This window comes from Globicephala melas, chromosome 14 (genome assembly GCF_963455315.2).
Source record: "Globicephala melas chromosome 14, mGloMel1.2, whole genome shotgun sequence".
NCBI classification, from domain to species: Eukaryota; Metazoa; Chordata; class Mammalia; order Artiodactyla; family Delphinidae; genus Globicephala; species Globicephala melas.
Genome location: NC_083327.1, coordinates 69,603,782 through 69,626,557, shown reverse-complemented (window position 1 = coordinate 69,626,557; position 22,776 = coordinate 69,603,782). Strand labels below are relative to the sequence as shown.

Genomic DNA, 22,776 nt, shown 5'->3' with positions numbered 1-22,776 from the left:
TGAGTGCCCCATGTTCCTGAGGGTTATTTTTCAGGCTCTTGGCCCTGAAGCCTCTCAGTTATGCCAGTTATCTAGGCATAAGCCTACGTCCAAGAAAAGCGGCTACCGCTCAGTGAAGAGAAGGAAAAGGACTAAGATATTGGAAGGCCAGCTTCAGCACAATACGTGTAGTTTTTTCCTCATCTTAAAATATTTACTCACATCTCCCTGGAAAGTCTTTTAAAATCACTTTTCTGAGGGAGATAAGCTTCATCCGTAACTAATTAGTGGCTGCTTTCTGGAAACAATTTAAAAGGTGCATTTGCAGAATTCTCTTTGTTAAAGCCACAACTCTTACATCTGGCACTCGCTTCAAACTGGCCCCACTCCCTTGCGCTGGGAGCCTCGCCCCTTCAGCCGGGAGCCTCGCCCCTTCAGCCGGGCGCCCCGCTCACTTCTAAATCCGCTTAGAGCCCCGCCTCCTCCTTAGAGGTTCCAGCCAATCCTGTATTCTCCAATGTCTTGGTGTCGAGATATCGCGAGACTTCGACCGTGTCTTTCGAGAGTCTCTAACCGTGTGGACTTGCGCAGAAGACACTCATGAAGCCACTGCCGGACAAAGGGGGCGGGGCGCTCCTACGTGCGCGTTCACCTTGACCCCTCGCTCCAGCGCGCGCCCGGCACCTAGGAGCTGTGGTTTCTGGGCCCCCCAAGGAACCGCAACACACGCCAGCCTAAATCGCGCGTGCCTACCTCAGGTGGATGTTCGCTGGGTGGCGAATGCATGTCCGGGACCTGCGGGGGCATTAGAGGGCCCTGAGCCTTGGTGCAGAGAGGCTCTAGGGGCTTGGAGAACGAGTCTAGGTAGGCGCTTGGGTGATGGAGGGTCAGGGGTCAGAGGTCGGGGACGGAAGGCGTCTCTGCACAGAGACGGAGGTCCCAGGGAGGGAGGACTCTGTTGTTCTGGAGTCTGGGAAACTAAAAGGCTGAGAAGGAGCCGCAGCGCGAGTCCCCCCGACCCTTCCCCATCCCAGACGTGTGGGCCCGTGCACCGCCGCGGCTCCCCCGGGACGAGGTGGGGCCATGGGAAAGGAGGCTGTGCTTCTCCCCGGGGGCTGGGGCCTGGGGCCTGCAGTGTCTTGTTCGAGCGCCCCGAGGGCTGTGATCGCGCTCCTCCGCCTCGCGGCAGCTTGTTTGCCCGGCCTGCTGGGAGCGGTCGGCGCTGACAGCCCTCCTCAGACTCCTCGAACCGCTTTTGAGTCTTTTTGAAGGAAACTGAGTGGGTATCACTGTTCGCTGCAGATATGCCCCTGGAGACTTGGGACTGGGCAGCTGCCTAGCTTCTTGGTGGGCGGGGTTGTAATGTAGTACAGGGGAGGCCGAGGCCAAGTTAGTCTGAAAGTTCTCAGTTGCCTCTGGAGTCATATTAATTACATTCGCATTCTAAACCACCAGTGCACATTGTACACTTTGACTCCTTGGTAGTTGCTGGTTTCCAGAACCAAGATGTGTTTTCTGATGATTGACGACGGTCACTGTCAGATAAACAGTATTATTAAATAATGACCATTAAGCTTGTGTTTTTTTTCTAAGTGACTTGATTTTAGCCATGAGGTAAAAATCCTAGATGTTTGGTGTTTTCCTACTTGTGTTTAAATTAACTTGTGGCTTTAACGGAACAAAAAAATAATAATTTTAAAGTCATTAAAGCCATTTTTTACTATTCGGTTGGGTGATAGCAAGAATGATGAAACTCCCATGAATTGAAATAATCCATAATATCTGTACTGTCACCAAAAAGACTAGTTGATTTATGATCAGTAATCATGCTGGAAGCAGTGTGGTAGTGAACAGTTGTGAGATAAGTGTACCTGTACTGCAAAAGCTGGCACTTCCTGGAGTTTACAGGGTCCATTTGGCCAATAAGCTGGCAGTTGAGAATAAAACAGTTTAGTTTTGAAGGATGCTATATATATGTATATATATACTCTTCTTGTCCAGCCTGAAGAACTGTACTTACAGGATTATTAAAACAAATCTTTTATTAAGAGTTCAGGCTAGAAAGATTTGGGGGAAACAATCTGCTGGTGAAAAATCTTATGAGGGCATTTTCTAAGTATCTGTGACTAACATATGTTCTAGAGTTCAGTAGATGAAAATACTCTCAGCCTACTGGGATTATCACTACAGAAGAAGATTGTGGTAATGCTAGGTCACTGAGAACTTTTCAGTTATCAGTAGTGATTGGGCTTCACTTGCATAAGGCTTACCTTGGACAGCAATATCTCAAATGTATATACTCTTTGTTCCCCTAATAGCCTAAACCCAGGCCTACCATGGATTCGTGGTAATTCAGGATTGGTATGTGTCTTTTAATGAAGAGCTAATAATTTGGAGAGGAAAGAACCTGAATAAGTTTAATTGATATCCATTTGTTGTATTGTCTTAGTAACTTAACATTTTATGTTTACTCTTCTAGCAATCTATCTTTGTTTTCTGTTAAAGATACAGGTCAGTCAGTTTTCTCTGTCTCATTCTGGGCCAGAAATAGTAAGGAGTAGTTTCACACTACCTATAGTCTTTTAGAATATGGTTAAGAGAGATTTTTCCATAAAGAAATATGAGTAAAGTACTGTACTAGGTCCTTAAAAAGAGAGAGGGTATTGAGAAAATTAGAGATCTTTGGTTCACGCTACTTTGTATGTCATTTCCATCCTGACACTGACCTGGCATTGGGAGTACAATGCTGAATAGGATACTGTTCTTGCCAAGCTTTCAAGTAGTTCAAAGTCAAACAGTTAAGAACACTGTAGCAGTTGGGATCAAGGAGGAGAGGCCCTTAACTCAGCATACCTGGTCATGAAAGGTTTTGTGGGGAGATTAGGACAGCGATAGGCAGAAAAGCATCAAAGGGCATTTCAAGCAAAAGGCTTTTTACATCTTAAGTGAGGGACAATAAAAATGTGGTCCATATAGAAAACTGCATATAATCATGTTATACCCAAACACTGATATTTAAGGGGAGGAAGAAGAAGCAGAATCATCAAAGATGAGATTCATCTGGTATGAGGAAAACAAGGAGAAGGATTTAGAATTGGAATATGATTAGAGATACATGGAATTTTACCAGTACTTGACTTATTAGCTACCAGTTAACATTATGGTTATAAGTAGCTTTGATCAAATATTATCTTCTTTGGTTCAAGAGTTATCCCTAGATAGAGATCTGCTAGAAAAAGAGTCAACCAAAACAGGATGGTGGGGTGGAGGGAAGGCAGATCATGAATGTTTGCTCAATAGAGAACTGAACAAAACGAGAGCCTTGCTAGAAATCCTGGTCTTTATTTTTCTTCAACTTATCATTGTAATTGACAAATACTTCTGTAATATTAGAAGAATCAGATTGGAAGCAAACATCTGAAAGAATGTACAGATTATAGTGGTATATATCACTTAAAAGATACTGGATGAGCCTTACCAGAGAAAAGAACAGAGAGTTGAAGGAATGTGTTCGGATTCAATAATATCTCTATTACAAGACTGTTGTAAGAGAAAGGGCACATATTAACCTCTCTTCGCAATTGATTGGCTCAAAATGGTCATGGATTACTAGAGATGCAGCACCAGTTGAGCAGACATTTCCCATCTATACTATACTTTGGAAAGAAAGAAGTGGATTTTAGTAGGCAGCTGGCTAACAATAACGAGGTTTCTCAAACTTGGCTGCGTGCTGGAATCGCCTAGGGAGCCTAAGAAATAATGGAGGTAGTGCCTGGGCCCTGCCCCAGAGATTATAATTTAATTGGCTGGGGTAGTACCAGGCATCAGGATTTTTTAAATTTCCTCCAGGTGATTCTAACGTAAGTCAAATTTGAAACACACTGATCTATAGTCTCCCATCCTGCCACTTTAAAGTTTGGTTATTGTAAAATATAGTTTATAGTGTTCTCGGGGTGATGATAATAGCAACTACCACTTACTGAATATGTGCTAAATTTCTGTTGCTGTGCTCTTGTACATACACAAAGAGGCTAGACAATTTGTACGTGCAAGGCTAGAATTAGAATCTGTTGATAGGACTTCAAAGCCCACATTCTCTCCTTTAAACCGGATTGCTTTGCAGATGTGAGACACTTTAGCCAGTTGCTTTGGGGGCTTTTAGAGTTAATGATTCCATAATTACCATGTTACTAATATTACTGTGATTGGTGTGATAGGTTGTGTAACTGGCCCAGTTCCCTCCTCATCCCCTACCTCATATCCACGCTCTTTGCCATGAGCGGTTCCACCCATAAAGAAGTGTAATATATCTCCCCACCTCTTGACTTTGAGTCCATCCATGTGACTTGCTTTGGCCCGTGGAACCTTAGTGGTTTTACCCTGACCAAATGCAGGAAAATACTTGTTTGGTTGGATTTGTACTCTTACACCTCAGTCACTGCCGTAAGAACACTCCTGAGTTTTTTTTCTGGTCCCAGGAGAAGGATGAGGACTACGTTAAGCAGAGCCAAGCTGCTTCTCCTGAAACCTAGCCCAGATCAGCCAACCCTCAGCTAACCTGCAGATCTGTGAGAATAAATGATTGCTGTCTCAAGGCAGAGCTTTGGGTGATGCGTTATACAGAATATTTATGACAGTAGCTAACTGATAAACTGGTATAGCCTAACTTCAGCAGAGTGACCCAATTCCAGTATTCCAACCTGTGCTCTGAGGAGAACTGGACACAGATAAGCACTTAGGTTATTAAGGGCTTCCTGTATTATTCTGACCTCTTATCCAAGATAGAGGCGATAAGATGCTTGAAGAGTAGTTAACTATAGTCAGAAATAGATCACCAGCTGCATATTCATAAGCCAAGCACTGGTTGAGGGAGTGGAATTCTCATGATTGACTTAGACCAGCAATGTTTGATAGACATTTTGCAATTAGGAGAGTGTTCTATATATTTATACTGTCCAGTACAATAGCCACTAGTCACATATGGCTTTTGAGCTCTTGAAGTGTGGTTAGTGAGAATGAAGAGCTGAGTTCAAATCTTTTTATAACTTAAAGTTAAATAGCCACAGGAAGCTAGTGGCATCCTTATTGGACTGCACAAACAACTTCCTTGAGACTACGGAGGAAACCACTCTTCTTCTAAGTCACAAGGCCAATGTGTTCCTAAGTAAGAGAAAGGTTCTGTCAACAAGGAAATGAGGTAGATCTTAGGTAGATAAGTAATATTATATGTTTCTTTTATGGTTATTGTTCTATTCAGATCTTCTATTTATTGGACCAGTTTTATTCATTACATTTTGTTAGTAAATTACACATTTTATCTAGATTTTTCAAGTTTATTAGAATAAAGCTATTCTTAATATTCTCTTACAGTTTTTAAATCACTTCTGCACCTACTTTTTGTCTTTGCTTTTTAAATTAGGGGTTTTTTTAATTTATTTATTTATTTTTGGCTGCGTTGGGTCTTCCTTGCAGCGCGTGGGCTTTCTCTAGTTGCGGCGAGCGGGGCCTACTCTTCATTGCGGTGCGCGGGCTTCTCATTACGGTGGCTTCTCTTGCTGCGGAGCACGGGCTCTAGGCGCGCGAGCTCTAAGCGCGTAGTAGAGCCACAACTTCAGTAGTTGTGGCTCGCGGGCTCTAGAGTGCAGGCTCAGTAGTTGTGGCTCACGGGCTTAGTTGCTCTGAGGCATGTGGGATCTTCCCCGGCCAGGAATCGAACTCGTGTCCCCTGCATTGGCAGGCGGATTCTAAACCACTGCACCACCAGGGAAGTCCTGCTTTTTAAATTAGTTTTATTAAGGTAAATTACATGCAATAAAATTCAACAATTTTACACATACAATTTGATGAATTTTGACAAATGTGTACCATCATGTGATCACCAGTAGAACATTTCTGTTACCCCAAAGGTTTCCCTTCTGCTTCTTTGCTGCCAGTCACCTCTTACCACTTCCTGGCCCCTGATAACCACTAATCTGCTTTCTATCACTAGATTTTTACTTTTTCTAGAATTTCATATAAATGGAATCGTACACTATGTAGTCTTTCATTTCTGGCTTCCTTCACTTAGTATAATGTGTTAAAAATTCATCCATGTTGTTATATGTATCAGTAGTTTATCATGAGTAGTATTGCATTTGTTTATTCATCAGGTGATGGACATTTGGGTTGTTTCCAGTTGTAGGCTTTTATTAATAAAACTGCTATTAACAAATTCAAGTTTAAGTCTTTTATGATTCTGTGTTTTTATTTCTCTTAGGTAAACGCCTATGAGTGGGATTAATAGGCTGTGTAGAAAATATATATTCAATTTTGTAAGAAATTGACAGACTTTTCCTGTTGGAATGCTGGAGAATTCAGTTCTAGTTCTTCTACATCCTCAGTCTTTTAAATTTTAATCATTCTACTGGATATGTAGTTTCTCATTGTGGTTTATGGGTTGAATTTGAAATGCCTTAATAACTGATGATGGTGAAGATATTTTCATGTGCTTACAGTATTTGCAATGTATAGATCCTCTTTGGTGAAACGACTGTTCAAAATTTATGTCCATTTTTTAATAAGGTTGTTTTTCTTACTATTGATTTGCAAGTTGTTTATATATTCCACATAGAAATCTTTCATCAGGTATTTGTTTTACTAATATTGTTTCCCATCCGCAGCTTCCCCTGTCATTTTCAGAACAATATCTTTTGAAGAGCCAAAGTATTTAATTTCATTAAAGCCTAATTTATTATTTTCTTATAGTCTCTGCTTCTTGTGTCCTATTTAAATTTTTTTTTTTGTTTTTTGGCCTAATCCACTGTCACTTAGATTTTCTCTTCAGTTTTCTTCCGGAAGCCTTACAGTTTTAGCTTTTATATTTCAGTTTATGATCCATTTCAAGTTAGTTTTTATGTGTGTGGGGAGGTAAAAATCAAGGTTCTTTTTTTTTTTTGCATAGAGGTATCTATTAAAAGGGATATTCTTTCCCCATTAATTGCCTTTGAATTTCTTTCAAAAATCAATTGACCATGCTATGTGGGTCTATTACAGGACACTTTATTTTGTTCCATTGGTCTATATGTCTATCTTTATATCATTACCACACTGTTTTGATTACTGTCAGTGTAAGTCCTGGAGTCCTTGTTAAATCTTTCAACTTTACTCTTCTTCTCCAAAATTATTTTGACTCTTCTAGTTCTTGGGAATCAGCTTGTCAGTTTCTACAAAAAAAAAAAAAAAAGGCCTGTTGGGATTTCGAATGGGATTACTTTGACTCTGTAGATCAATATTGAGGAATTGACATTTTGGCATCTTGAGTCTTTCAGTCCATAAACATAGTGCATAGTATATATATATCTCTATGATTATACTACTAGGCTATTTCTCTCTTTTTATGTAGACTTGACAATTTTCAGAATAAAAAATTCTTAAAGTTATCTTTTAAAGAACTGTAAAAACAAGAGAAAAAGACATTTATGCACATATTTTTCATTCACAATGCTTTTTATCCCATTGTGTAGGTCCAAATTTCCATCTAATATCATTTTCCTTTGTGAGGACTTTCTTTAACATTTCTTGTAAATGAGGGTCTGTAAGTGAATTCTCTTGGCTTTTGTCATTTTTTTCACCTTTGTTTCTTTAAAGATACAGTCAGCCCTCCATGTCTGCAGATTCTGCATCCACAGATTCAGCCAACTGCAGATCAAAAATATCCAGTAATATAATTTGCTTTCCTAAAATTGCCAGTCAGTTTTTTTTTTTTTTTGCGGTACGCGGGCCTCTCACTGTTGTGGCCTCTCCCATTGCGGAGCACAGGCTCCAGACGCGCAGGCTCAGCGGCCATGGCGCACGGGCCCAGCAGCTCCGCGGCATGTGGGATATTCGCGGACCGGGACACGAACCAGCGTCCCCTGCAGCGGCAGGCGGCCTCCCAACCACTGCGCCACCAGGGAAGCCCACCAGTCAGTTTTTTTAATAGCCACCTTTTTGTGTTATGACTTCCTGATTCTGTTTCATGAAAACAGTGTTATCTCCCTGAAGATGTAATGATTTGACTGTTTTATAAAGTTCTTATTCAGATTGCTCCATCTGTTTGGGTGAAAGTTTCTTTGTTCATTTATACTCCTGTTGGAGATCCCTTCATGTTTGTTGATTGTGAACTCATCTTTGAGGTTCAGATTCCTTGCTTTACCTTTCATCGTCTCTGCTTGTACAGTTTGCTTAAGGGGAGGCTCAGAAGCAGATGTAAGACTTGTTTTCTGTTGTATTCAGTGAGGATGGGAGATTGGTGAGACCTCCATATAGGCAGAGTCCATTGTCATCTGCCTTTTTTTCTTTAGTCAGTGGCAAAGGACATCTTTCCAGTTTAGGCACCGCTCTCACCAGAAAATAGATATCTCCATCACAGCTACCTTGGCTTTGGGAGAAATAGGGCAGGTAAGGGCCTGTGGGTTTCCACTTTATTGTTCCACTATTATCTGTGCTGTAGCCCTGGACTCACTTTGGGTTCCACTACCAGGTCCCCCACCACTGAGCATGGCAGCCCGCTTGATGATGCTCCCGTCTTTTGTGCTAATACATTCACGCTGTCACTCAGCTTTCCAGTCTGATTCCCTCTGTATCATTCTTTAGGAATACCTCAAAGTTTCTGGTCAGCTGAGATTTCCCCTTGTTTTGTATTACCTTAAACAGGGCTAGATTTGGAGCAGAGTAATTAAGGATGGCAAGTTAGTGGAGGTAGAGAGATGTAGACTGCTCTGTGTGCTCAGTTTGTCGTCAAGAAACAAAAACACAGCTTATCGTCTGTATTGAATTGAAGACCATGGTTTGATCTATACTTCTTTTATATCCTCTCCTCAAATACAGCATGGTGTTGAATACTTACTGGGGACTCAGCGAATACCTGACTGGATTTATTTAAAAATGGAATTACTGAGAATATTTCTCTTTTTTGTTTTTCTATATATGTTATATATATATTTTTAACATCTTTATTGGAGTATAATTGCTTTACAATGGTGTGTTAGTTTATGCTTTATAACAAAGTGAATCAGCTGTACATATACATATATCCCCATATGTCCTCCCTCTTGCATCTCCCTCCCTCCCATCCTCCCTATCCCACCCCTCTAGGTGGTCACAAAGCACTGAGCTGATCTCCCTGTGCTATGCGGCTGCTTCCCACTAGCTATCTGTTTTACATTTGGTAGTGTATATAGGTCCATGACACTCTCACTTCGTCCCAGCTTATCCTTCCCCCTCCCCGTTTCCTCAAGTTCATTCTCTATGTCTGCGTCTTTATTCCTGTCCTGCCCCTAGGTTCTTCAGAACCATTTTTTTTTATTCCATATATATGTGTTAGCATATGGTATTTGTTTTTCTCTTTCTGACTTACTTCACTCTGTATGACAGACTCTAGGTCCATCCATCTCACTACAAATAACTCAGTTTCTTTTTATGGCTGAGTAATATTCCATTGTATATATGTGCCACATCTTCTTCATCCATGCATCTGTTGATGGACACTTAGATTGCTTCCATGTCCTGGCTATTGTAAATAGAGCTGCAGTGAACATTGTGGTACATGACTCTTTTTGAATTATGGTTTTCTCAGGGTATATGCCCAGTAGTGGGATTGCTAGGTTGTATGGTACTTCTATTTTTAGTTTTTTAAGGAACCTCCATACTGTTCTCCATAGTGGCTGTATCAATTTACATTCCCACTAACAGTGGAAGAGGGTTCCCTTTTCTGAGAATATTTCTTAAACTGCACTTGAAGACAAATTTTGTTTATACATCCTTTTTTTTTCCCCAGCTACATGGTTGGAATAAATTGGAATAGGCACTAACCATCATTATGACTTTGTGATTTAACTTCTCTGAGTTGTTTTATGCTATGTATAGGAATTGGCTATTATTTTGGGAAACGTAGTTTAGGACCTACCTTATATAGGCTGCTTTTAGCCCAGTTTCCTCTTTTGAGTTGACAAAGCTTTCTTTTCTTTTTTCCCTATATTTTTAAATTTTCTTCTTTTATTGTCTCTGCCTTATTTCCCCTGTTTGCCATCACCACCTTATTTCTTGCCCAGATATCCCTCTTATTCTTTTTATATGCTGATTCACAAAAAGAAATACGTTTCTATGTTTTCATCTTCCTCTTTTGAAAAAGAAGATATATTTTTAGGGATTTTTAAGTTATGTAAGAGTCAAGTGAAGTTTTGTTAACTCTTTGGGATTATAAAACAAAATTGAAATTCTATGGTGATGATATGAATCTAAATGTCACGAAAAGTTTTCAAATAAGCATTTCCAGGATATCTGAGAGATTTACCTTACTATCATGCTGCTCATTAAATGTATTTTTAGAATTTATTTTAGTTTAAACAACAAATTATCTATATTAAATTTATCTGTAAAAGACCAATAAGACCATTAGAATTTATATGATACATGAGATTATAGTGAGTGTGTTCCAAAGCTGTATTTGACTTATTAAAAAAATTATCCATTACTTTGTGTGTCTCTGAAGATTCCATGTTATGTGTGGGATTATTTTTCTCTGCTGAATTTCTCATCTGGGAGTATTTTAATACTAAAATCCTCTCTTGGAATGCCTACTGTTGCGTTTGTATTCTAGACTTCATATTTACCAAGATAACTTGAAAATGAGCAGCCGACGGAAACGTGCTCCTCCAGTGAGGGTAGATGAGGAAAAGCAACAGCAGCTTCGTTGGAATATGCATGAGGACAGAAGGAATGAACCTCTCACCTCAACTGATGACGAGCAGTCCTGCCCAGGTTTGGACTCCTCTTCTGCTCACTGCATCATCCTAGATGATAGTCTAAAGGGAGAAGTGGCTCACAAAGATAAGAAGAGGTGTCCAGAAGTGGTGAGCGTCTCAAAATCAGTTGAAGAAGAGACTGGTGGCATTTTTTCCCCTTTGTCTCCAAAGCTGAATATTGTGATTTCTCCCTGTCACTTTGATAATTCTTGGAAAGCATTTCTAGGGGAATTAACTCTTCAGCTTCTTCCTGAACAGAGTTTAATTGAAAATTTTTCTGAAAGGAGTTTTACACTGATGAGTTCAGAGTCGAGCTGTCAGTTTGTGATCTATGTTCATTCAGAATGCGAAGATATAGAGAAAAAAGAAAGAGGACTCAACGAGCCAATCAGTATTTGTGACAAAGGTATTCAAGTGGAATCATCCTTTAGTGGTGAAATGTTAGAAGATTTGGGGTGGCTGCAAAAGAAGAAAAGAATAAAACTTTACCAAAAACCAGAAGGAAATCGCATTATCAAGGTATGCAATTTCTGTAGTGTCTTTTAAGGTTTTTCTGCATCAGACAGCCCATTTTGAAATTAACTTAGAAGGAAGGTCTGGAAAGCCAGCAATAAGCCTCTCATTATTAAGTGTCAGAGTACATTTTATTTGGGACATTCAATAACTATAAAAAATGTATATTATAGCTAATCATTTTCAGGCTGTTCTTTTTTCAGGATCTTCCTGATTTGCCCTTTCCAGATCTACTCTCAGTGACTTGTTTTGGTCCTCATTATCTCTTTCTCTTCCTGTAGCAATCCTTTAATTACTGCCTTTTCAACTACTTCATTTCCTTTGTCTCTGGGCTGGTATGCTATGAATGCAAATGGAATTCTAGTCTATTTACTGCCTCTAGAATTAATGATAATCTGGCATATAAGTCTCTCCTTTGATAGGCCTTTGTCTCCTTCTCCAGCCTCAACTCTTAATCACTCTGCTTTTTAGTTTGTCCCAGAAAGTGCAAATTAATTTGTTTCCTGCAGATACCCTGCTGCCTTTTTGCATCTCTGCTTTTGCTCTCACACTTCCCTCTGCCTGGGTTGTGCCTTCCTCATCCCTCCAAACTCCTGGTCGTCGCTTAATGTTCAGCTCAGAGTTTACTTCACCTAAGGAGATGCTTTCTTAAACTCCATGGATGGTGTTACATGCTCTTCCCCCATAATATCTAACACATATGCTTATTTTTGCCTTGGTCACTTGTAGTGTACTTACATTTTATATCTTTCCCCCTCACTAGACTATGAAGTTTTTTATCTTCACAGCCCAGTAAAATACCATGTACTAAACAGATTTTCAGTAAATGAATGAATAAATTTACCATTCATTTCAGGCTCTGCTATTCACTAGCCAAGTAACTTTTTGTGAATCATTTAAAGGCCCTAATTTCAGCTTCTTTTTGTACGAAATGTAAATAGTACTCATTCTTTTTACCTCATACAGTTGTATTGAGAATCAGGTGAGGTAATGTAAGTAAATGTACTTTGTCAACTATGAAGCAGGTTTACATACCTTCATGCTAGAACTTGAAAAGAAATTCTAAAATGTTAAATTCACCTCTGTTCAGTTGAAAGCTGTGTTATACATTTCTCACATTAAAAATCAATTATATTGATAGCCCCATTTATAGTTTCAGAATTGACAGAAGGAAAGGAGAAAATTTAGAAGCATTGGATTATAATTAATTCTTCCCTGCAGTCTAACTGTACAACCAAGCATTCCCTCTCTTTGCTGATAGTGAGTGCCAAAAATTGTGGCTCAGGGATAACAAGTATGTAAGAATTCATGGATTGTATGCCTGTGTTCTGTCTACTTCTCCCACCCACACACCAAATCTTGATCTGTTCTGTCTTCCCTAATCCCAATTTTTATAAACTTTTAAACACTTATTGCTGCTATAGCAAGCCATCTCTAGGTACAAAGCAGAATATAAGTAGTGAAAAATAATCTTTGCCACTTATTCCTGTATAATGCTGGTTGATTCTTGTTCTTTAGTGAAAAACTATGAGAATCTCAGTGATTAGGGAATCAAGCTCAGGATAATACAGGAAAATGAAGGAAACTGTATTTATTGATTATCTACCATTAGGAAGTTTTAAAATTGTACTAAGTGGGCTATCTCATATAGGTTTCTCTCTATTGGGGTCAGAATAAATCAATTATTTTGTTTGTTTATTTAGCTCTTAAATATCAATGCCAGTATTAAAATTCAAGTATTTTGACTACAAAACTTCATACTACATTGTTTCACTAGACTCAAGCTACATAACCTTAATCAAGGTCTGTTTTCCTATACATTTTAGTGTTTGATATAGTAATAGGGGTTCCCAAACCTAACTGTGCTTAAGAATCCTGTCATGTGCATCAGAATCTTCTGGGGGAATCTGCATTTTTAACCAGCTTCATTGATATTCTGATGATCATCCAGTTGGGAAATCATTGACTTGGTTGGTAGAATTGGTGTTCTCATCACAGTCTCCCAGGTTCAGTTTCAGTTAAGGAAATATTTTTTTTCTAGCTACTTAAATGGTGCATCACACATACTAGGTACTGCATTTGTAGAATGAATTTGTTATTGAAAGTGAAAACATCTAAGGGAGATTTGGTAGGTATATATTTAGTGCTTGTGGGGTAAATACTGTGAATACCTTTAAAAATGATGATGTTAAAAAATGTTTTTCTTATATCCTCAAAAATGGTATAGTACAATCAAAACTATTTTTATGTTGATTAATTCTATGTAGGTTGGAATTTATCTTTTGGAAGGTGGCCTAGCAAAACTAGATTTTCTGAGTGATGCAAACTCAAGAATGAAAAAGTTCAATCAACTCATGAAGAGAGTGATGGAAAAGTTATACAATTTTATTATTCCAGGTAATATTTAAAGTAAACTTTAAAATTGCTACTACTGAAGAGCTGTGGGTTTTCCCCCAAATCCTATACATAACAGCCAGAAAAACAGCTACTAAAACCATAGTAAAAATTAAACCTTCATAAAATTGCTATATGACAAAATTATACTTATCCGAAATACCCCTACTTCTATAATTTTTGTCTTTATTTGCTTAATAATGTGCTTAGCTTATAGTAGTTACTCAAGAAATGTTTATGGAGTCAATAGGCAGAATTTAAAGGGATCTGAGCTGATTGGAATTTTCGCATTATTCCTGTGCTTTTTTATTTTGTCATGGCCAGAGATTCTTGGCTGGCCTTTATTCCACCTCTCCTTTGCAGTCTGACAAATAATCTCAAGAGCCTGCTTCCCATAAAGACCAGTTAACTTTGCTACTGTTTCTTGGCAAGACGTTGTATCGTTGGTCAGGACTGCAGTTTCAGAGTTGTCTGCCATTGGTTCCCAAGGGAGAGTGTGGATGGCTTGATGCAGCCCATCAACACTACTGGAAAAACGGCTCAAATTCTCCAAGTCCTGCTCATGGTGGGTCAGCCTTATTTCAGGTGCAAATTATAGAACATTTTTATACTGGAATATTTGGGAAATCCATTTCTGAGCTTGGTTATTGAATTGTTTCTGCAGTACATTCTTTGCAAAGCTTCATGATAACTAATAATAGTAAATCATTTTGCATGTTAAAGACTTAAAATTGGAAGGAATGCTTTTAAGTACACCTAGAATTTTTAAAGTTATAAGAATTCCATTATTCTGCCTTTTAAAAATAATAAAATTTGAACTTTTCAAAGGAAAACTTCAAGGATTTTAAAGGAAAACTTCAAATTTAGTTACTAATACTGGAGTATACACCTATACTAACAGTCTGAAATAACTAAGCATATAACCACACATTAATTGTAAACTTTTGAAAATCTTAATATGACATAATTTTTATTGAAAATAGTAAATTATTTTATGGTACAGTTTTTATTTTAGGGCATATGAGGCCTGTTCTATGAATGTGTGTAGGCCTATTTGAAACCTTTCACTAATAAATCATTAGCTTTAGTTAATAGAGTTTGTAAGTTTGTTCAAGAGTTTGAATTTTTTTTTTCATGTTGTAGGCATGAATCTTCTTCCACAGGGCAATTGTGCCCAACAAATGAGTCTGAAATTCTTACGAATTTGTGTTGATGGCTTAAGCCCTTAATCTCCTGATTGGCTGCTGGTGCTGCTACCAAATACCTATCCTTTTTAGCATAAGAAATAGAATGGGAATCCTTGTCTTATTAGACATAGAAAAATTGCGTATGGATTTTTTTTATGTTAAGATGTAAAAGTGAAATAAATTATCCTTTTACAAACTGCAAAAGATATTCACATTCAGTTCCTCAGATGTTTATTAAACATCTACAACGCGCAAGGCACGTGCTAGCTGCTCTGAGGAACTATAAAAACAAAAGACAGCCTTTGCTCTCAAAGAGCATTACAGTTCAGTGGGGAAGGGATGAATACACACAAATGATTGTATTACCAGACAGATTGCAATATATTACTATATCCAAAGTATAAGAGTATTGCATGAACACAGAAGAGAATATTAATTCTGACCAGGGAAAACAAAAGAAAATGTCGTGGAAAAAGTATCAGTTGAATTTTCTTGAAGGATGGATGGATAAATTTTTGATCAGTCAAAAAACATACTAAGAAAGGCCCCAGAAGTGGAAGAATGCATGGTATGTTCTTGAAATAAGAATTGCTTATAGTTATAAATGTGGATGGGATTGTTTTTGAGTACATTTGTTCTTGGATATACAGATGTGTTGGAAGAGGATGAGGAAGATTCAGAGAGTGAGCCAGAGGGACAGGACATTGATGAACTCTATCACTTTGTGAAGAAAACACATCAACAAGAAACTCCATGCATCCAAGTGGATGTCCAGCATCCTGCACTGACTCCTGTGTTGAGACCATACCAAAGAGAGGCTGTAAATTGGATGCTACAACAAGAGCATTTCAAAAGCACCCCTGCTAGTGGCAAGTATAAGATGCTTAAAGAAAGGCAAATTGATCAGAGGGATTATATGAGAGAGAGGGTAGGGGGAAATCGATCAGTAAACAAATCATATTGAAAACATAGGATAGAATGGGTGCTACTATGAACAAAATTATTTTCTAAGAAATCCTTCAAAACTGAAATCTAGAGAAATTCATATATGAGTTCCCTCATCCATAAAAGTTCAAACTGATTTTTTCAGCCAAAGTAAAGGCTGCCTTGATTGGAATTTTTAAAAACCAAGAAATTTTTTATATGCCTTTCCAACTAAGAATTGCTTTTGTAACCTGACCAGATGGAATCTTCCTAATATATATAAAAGGCTTTACAATTTAATCATGAATGTTAGGGACAGAAAGCAAATTTACAAAAGTGGGAGACAATGTGTGACTAACCTAATTTTCCTAGGTTTGCATTTATTTTCTTTACTCCACAAAATAAATAATAAAATGAAACACCATCTAATAAGTGTTTTCGAAAAAGTAGTAGATTTATGGGAGTCATTTGTGCCACTTCTTTATCATTGTCTTTAAAGGCATGGGCACAAGATGAGATTTTTACATGACTCTAGGAAGTAAAGTGTTAACTATTTCTCACTCTTCCTGTATAGATTTATTTTAATCAGTGATGAATAGCTCTTATTTCTCCCACTTTTTTATCCAACAAACTTTATTTTTTTAACTTTTTATTTTGGAAATATCCGTTCATAGACAATATTATTTCTTCTTCCTCCTCCTCCCCCAATATTTTGAATTATTTTGAAATAATAATCCCACATATTGTATCATTTCTTCTGTTAATATTTCGGTTTATTTCATTAAAAGATAAAGGATCTTTTAAACAGATATAAATATATGTATAATGCATTTTAAAACCCAATAATTCCTTAATATCACCAAATCTCTCTCCCTTCCTTCCCTCCCTTCTCTCTATTTCTCCTTCTTATAGTTTGTTCAAATCTGAAACCAAATAACATCCATATATTGGAATTAGTTGCTGTCTCTTAAGTTTCTTTTAGTCCATAGGTTCTATCTCCCCTCTCTTGTATTTTTTTCGTATATTTGTTTAAGGAATGGTTAGCTCTGTAGAGTTTACCACAGACTGGATTATTTTTTCTCCAAAATGAAATAATTTTTTTCAACTAAGGAATTTGATTAAGGTGTAACTTACATACAGTAAAATGCACAGACCTTAAGGGCACAGTTTGATAAGTTTTGATGAATCTATGCATCTGTGAAACCAGCAACTCAGTTAAGACATAGAACCAGACTTTTTCAAATGTAGCCACTGGCCACACATGCCTCTTGAAACTTGAAATGTGGTTGTCCAAATTATGTGCAATAGGTTTAAAATGTATACTAGATTTCAAATAGTACCAAAAAAAGAATGTGAAATATCTCACTACTAATTTTTATATTGATTGCATATTGAAATGATAATATTTTGATTATATTGGGCTAAATGAAAACAACTATTAAAATTAATTTTACCTGTTTCTTTTAATATTTCTATCATACAGGGCTGACAAAGTATTTCCATCACCCCAGCAAGTTCTATAATTGCCCAGTCAGTTCTCCTACTGCAACCCCTTCGGGAGGCAACCACTATCACCGTAAATTAGTTTTGCCTGTTTTTTTTGTTTTTGTTTTTGTTTTTTTTGGGTTTTTTTTTTTTGCGGTACGCGGGCCTCTCACTGTTGTGGCCTCTCCTGTTGTGGAGCGACAGGCTCCGGACGCGCAGGCTCAACGGCCATGGCTCACGGGCGCAGCGGCTCCGCAGCATGTGGGATCTTCCCGTACCGGGGCACGAACCCGTGTCCCCTGCATCGGCAGGCGGACTCTCAACCACTGTGCCACCAGGGAAGCCCAGTTTTGCCTGTTTTTGAAACAAACGGAATGATAAAATGTGTACACTCGGATGGAAGGAGTTGGCCTCTTTCAACATAATGTTTCCGAGGTTCATCCGTGCTGCATGTGTCAGTGATTCATTGTTTTTTGTCCACAGGCTGGATTTTGTTGATTAAATCCCATGTATCATTTAGTAGTTTTTCTGTTCCCTTGGTTCCCGTAAATTAAAGCTTTTTATCTTTTAATTTTTTTCATTTTATAAAACCTATATGTCTGTATTCCTACTTCATCTATTAATCCCTAAAGAAAGTAACAAAAAGTGACTTACCATTTCACTGGTGAGTGGAGCCATACTTCCTACTTAGCAGTTGGTTTGTACAACTTAAAATATTAAGGGAAGGGTTAGTGGACGATTCTGGCTGAAATAAACTCAGTACTTCAGTGTTATAGTTTTAGATATTATTTCCTCAGTTAAGCCTTTCCTCTGACTCAGACCCATATAAAAGGTTAGGTTTGATTTACATTAATGTATTAGTCCAGTATCGTATATCTGTTGAGTTATTTAAAGACATCAGGTAACTTCTTGAAGGATTTATAAAAGATAAGCTACTTTCCTTTATTGGGTAAGACTTGGTTATATGTATTAGTTTTCTTTTCCTGTTAATCCTCTGTAATTTGCTAAACTTTTTCTGTCTTATCACTTGTTTATATGGAACATATTGGTGCCCAAAGCAAAGGAAGCTAAAGAATAATATCTGAAGAAAAGAATGAGACGAGTCCTAGCCTTTTTCCCATGTGTATGTGCCTTTCCAGGGTGTCCTGACTGTTAACTTACTTTTATTTTAATGTGATTATCTGGCAGAAAGGAAAACAAACAAACTTGTTCTTATGATTATATTTTTCTTTAGAAAATGCCCTGCACTTCCTATGGCGAGAAATTGTTACATCTGAGGGTTTGAAACTCTACTACAATCCATATACAGGCTGGTAAGGCAAAACGATAGTAAAAATAAATATTACAAAAACCTGTATGAGATTGGTAGCGTAAGTCTTCAGCCTCAGCAGTACCTCAAGAAGGAATACTAAGTCCAGGTCTCATTAGACATTTTTATAGATAGACATAGAATTAATAGCACTTGTAATTTTTCAGTAGATAAATGCAGTATAATAGACTTAATATGCATAGTTATTGGTATTTAAAGAGATGATAATTTTAGGTAAAAATGTCATCTTATTATGGGCCAGTTCATTAAATTTGTTAATTTCTATTACAAAAGAGTTTTAGGAATCATTAAATATGACTAGTGAATCAGTAGTTATTGCCATTCTTAATTTTTTATTCACAGATTCATAAAGGTCACAGAAAGAAGGCAGACATGCTTCCTTTTATTTATAGAAGAGAAAAATGATGACAGTACCAATTCTGTTTCTGCAGACTTTAGTTGTCAGCTCAGGCAGTTTTTTGATCACAGTTCTTATATTCATGATCTAGGGATTATAATTGTTGCAACCTAAAATATAATTTTTAAAAGCTTAGCCTTCTATGCATTTCTCCCAGTTCTCTTTAGGAACAGTGTAATTTTTATTTGTATTCCTATGATGTGTTTTTCTTGTCTTTTCCTTAGCATCATCCGTGAGTACCCAAATGCTGGGCCACAGTTGCTTGGTGGAATCTTAGCAGATGAGATGGGTCTGGGAAAGACAGTAGAGGTTTTGGCTCTGATTCTGACACATACTCGACAAGATGTCAAACAAGATGCTCTCACTCTTCCTGAGGTAGTAGGAGTACTATAGGGCTTGGGAAAGCGAGGACATATGTTCTCCAAAAGCATCATATATTGAACATTTGCTTGGCACTTAAGTCAACACTTTCAGTTTACTCTGCAATTAATGATTTATATTAGTTGTTAGTTAACTTCAAGTAGGCACAGAAAATGGGATGTTTGTGACCTGGAGGGGTTTTTTTAAAGTGATATTGACCAACTAGGAAGGCGACATGCTGTCACTTACCAAGCTTCCTTCTAGCTGGCAGAGAAATTCCCTTAGGAAAGTTTTATTACTTCCTCAAATGTTTTGTCACTACTTCACGTCTCCGTATTACTGCTAAATATTTTTGAGAGTTATTTTTCAAAAACTGTGCAAATCTCAGATATGTAAATCTTAGAGTCAAATATCAATAATTAGAACTTTGTTACAGGATAAACAGCTTAGTAATTAGATTGCTAGATGAAACAAACTCTGAGTCTTTATTCCAAAATACAATTGTGTTTAAAAATGCAAATTTTAGAGTTTATAAGAAAAAGAAAAAACTTCAGTGAGGCAAATATAGCTCACAGTTCATATTTTCCAATAATGGAATCTGAAATCAGCCCATTTAATCCTGCCGAAATGAGGCCACTAGTTAAAGGCATAACTGTAATTACCTGTAGGGCCCACCATGCTCACAACCTTAGTGGTTATGTGATCTTTTAATAGTGTAAAGTTTGCAAAATTAGCCTTTCAGATTTGAGTAAGGGTTAGAGTAGGGAATGTCTATTTCCTTTGTAGAAAATGAGTTGGAGTATTCAGTTTTAACTATCGGTAACTTCCTTTGGATATTTTCTGTTCATTAGCTGTGTTAATTTTAAGTTATTTTGAGTATTATTACAAATTCAGTGGGTTATTACTATTTTAAACAAGACTTGAAAAGTTAATTTCAGAAGTTTCACACTTAAAATTTAGGTAATTTAAGATAACATGTACAATTTTAAAAAGTGATGGCTAGCTGTAAACTCTGAAATAAAAAATAAGGTTTATATGTGTGCATAACATATTTAGCCCTTTCTTTCATAATTTATTATAACTCTTTTGCATCTCCTTAATAGAAGGAGGGTTTGTCTTATTAAGCAACTCAGAATACTGAAAGCAAAACACTGTGTGACTACTTAATGTTGTTTATATCAGGGAAAAGTGGTGAATTATTTCATTCCATCACATAATTCTGGAGGAAATGTAAAAAACACAGAAACCCAGAATATGGAATTTGAACCAAAAGAAAAAGTTCAGTGCCCCCGTAAGTATGAAATCTCTTAAAGGTAACACCTTTTTACAGTGATCTTTGTTCTGGTTCTTATTATATAGAGATATTTTGTAATTGTTATGAATAATTGTTTCTACAGTTATTTATACTTTGCATAAAAGTTCAATTACAAGGCATATTATCTTAACAAAAATAAACATTTATTCTTTGGTTTGACTTGGTCCAGACAGTTTTTTTGCTTAATTTGTAACATTTAAATTTCTTTAGCTTACAGTTTAAATGAGGCTTTGATAAAGAGTAGCTACTTCAGATTCTGCTAGCAAATGAATGTTTCCCTTGCTAATGGTAGCATTTATGTAAATAACTGTGAGAAGTTTTTTTTTTAATATGTAGTTTTAAATGATAGTTGATTTGTAAGATTAGCAAATTAATGTAATTCTTCCTTAAATTATTCCATTACAGTAATTTATTTCTTAATTACTGAGATAAATTTTTATTACATATTCTTCAAAATGATGATGTACAGACAACATATCTTTAATAAATCTTTGATTTATTTTCTTCTTAACTTGGTCCTCGGTACACATTAAGATTAACTGAGTTTTCTTTTCATTTTAATTGTCTTGACTGAGTTAGCATATCCTTTTGCATTTAGCTACACGTGTGATGATCCTGACAGCTGTTAAAGAAATGAATGGAAAAAAAGGAGTTTCCATTCTTTCCATCTACAAGTATGTCAGTTCTATATATAGATATGATGTTCAACGGAACAGGAGTCTTCTGAAAAGGATGCTGAAATGTTTAATTTTTGAAGGTCTTGTGAAACAGATCAAAGGCCACGGTTTTTCTGGTACTTTTACACTGGGAAAGAATTACAAGGAAGAGGATATACATGATAAAACAAAAAAGCAGGTAACAGAGCATTTATTAAGTAGCTTTATGTGATGCTTTACAGAATAAGTTGACAGACCCCACCTGTCTGAAGCTCTTACAGTCTGATGATAAAAAAACAAACATTAGGAAAAATGCTTACGGCTGAGACATATGTTTTCTACTTCCTGAATATAAGTTCCATCAGAGTAGCAACTTTATTTTGGTCACCATTAAGCCTGGAGAAGAGTGCGTGACATATGTCAGGTACTCAATAAATATTTATTGAGTGAATTATAAAATTAGTTTGTTAAGCATATTATAATTTAAGATAACTTTTCTTACCCTCATGTTGTCAGCAGTTTAAAAAGCATGTTCCATACTTTATAAAAATATTGATACCTTACATTTGCATAGCTCTTTATATACAATGAATCTTTTATATAAGTTTTTATTTTTCCCATGTCATCACCTTATAAAATGTTTATTTTTTTTAATAAAACTGCTGCTTTGTGGCCAATAAGTTCAGTTTGCTTTTAAGAAAATAGTTACAAATTGGCAAACATAAATCAAGAAAAGACTAATGACAACAATTTAGAATGTAGAGTTACCAGCTTAGCTACTGTGAAAGAAATGGCAGACCAAAAAGTTGATTTCCTAGAGCAGGGAGTCTCCACCAGTTTCTCCCCAGCTAGGTTAGAAGACTGCAATGAACTTCTGTGCTTTTAATAATCCTTCTGCTACCCAAAAAAGAAAATCTCCTTCAGTTAATGCCAGTCATTCCATGTTAATGTCATTCATTCCTCTGTTCAACCTTGACTGTGACATCACTTCTAGGAAGCTATTGCTGGCACCTACCTCCCCATCGCAGCCCCTCTGGGTTATATAACCCTCTTATGCATTCCTATGGCGTCATTTTATTTTTACTGTTCTGTCTTTTTCAACAGACCCCTTTGAGACCAGGAGCTAAATATTCCTCATATATATATCCCCAGCATCTAACATGTTGCCTGGCACAGAATTGGCATTCAATAAATAATTGCAGGAGGGTACACAGTTAGAAAGGAGAAAGAAAGAAGGAACTTATTTGCTAATTGCAGTAACTAGTAGATTAATTTTCACTTTGTTTAAATGCTGTATTTTAATACTTGGTATTTGTATAATTGCCCTAGTTTGTATATTTATATATTATAAACTACCCGTTTTTTATTGATTTAGGCAGATTGTAAATTATAAGAAGTTGATGCCAAAATTAGTAGCTCCCTTTATCTTTCTAATTTTGTTCACTCCAAATCTTAATGATATAGCAATAGAGC

The 22,776-nt window shown here is 36.9% G+C and overlaps 1 protein-coding gene across 5 annotated transcripts in view; it reads left to right on the top strand.

Annotated features, from left to right (window-relative positions):
• Positions 1–663: 663 nt before the first annotated feature.
• SHPRH (SNF2 histone linker PHD RING helicase) overlaps positions 664–22,776 on the top strand; it is an 82,808-nt gene continuing 60,695 nt past the window's right edge. For 4 of the 5 annotated variants that reach the window (XR_009558744.1, XR_009558745.1, XR_004038746.2 and 1 more), the window contains exons 1-8: positions 664–843; positions 10,598–11,261; positions 13,523–13,652; positions 15,487–15,705; positions 18,480–18,558; positions 19,197–19,347; positions 20,515–20,623; positions 21,246–21,502. Coding sequence is in view for 2 of the 5 variants with exons in the window: in XM_030853241.2 (XP_030709101.1) it covers positions 10,626–11,261; positions 13,523–13,652; positions 15,487–15,705; positions 18,480–18,558; positions 19,197–19,347; positions 20,515–20,623; positions 21,246–21,502 (1,581 nt within the window). In the remaining 3 variants the exon portion in view is untranslated. Of the gene's footprint in view, positions 844–961; positions 1,055–10,597; positions 11,262–13,522; positions 13,653–15,486; positions 15,706–18,479; positions 18,559–19,196; positions 19,348–20,514; positions 20,624–21,245; positions 21,503–22,776 lie in introns of those variants that run through there. The other variant, XM_030853242.3, reaches the window with a different exon arrangement.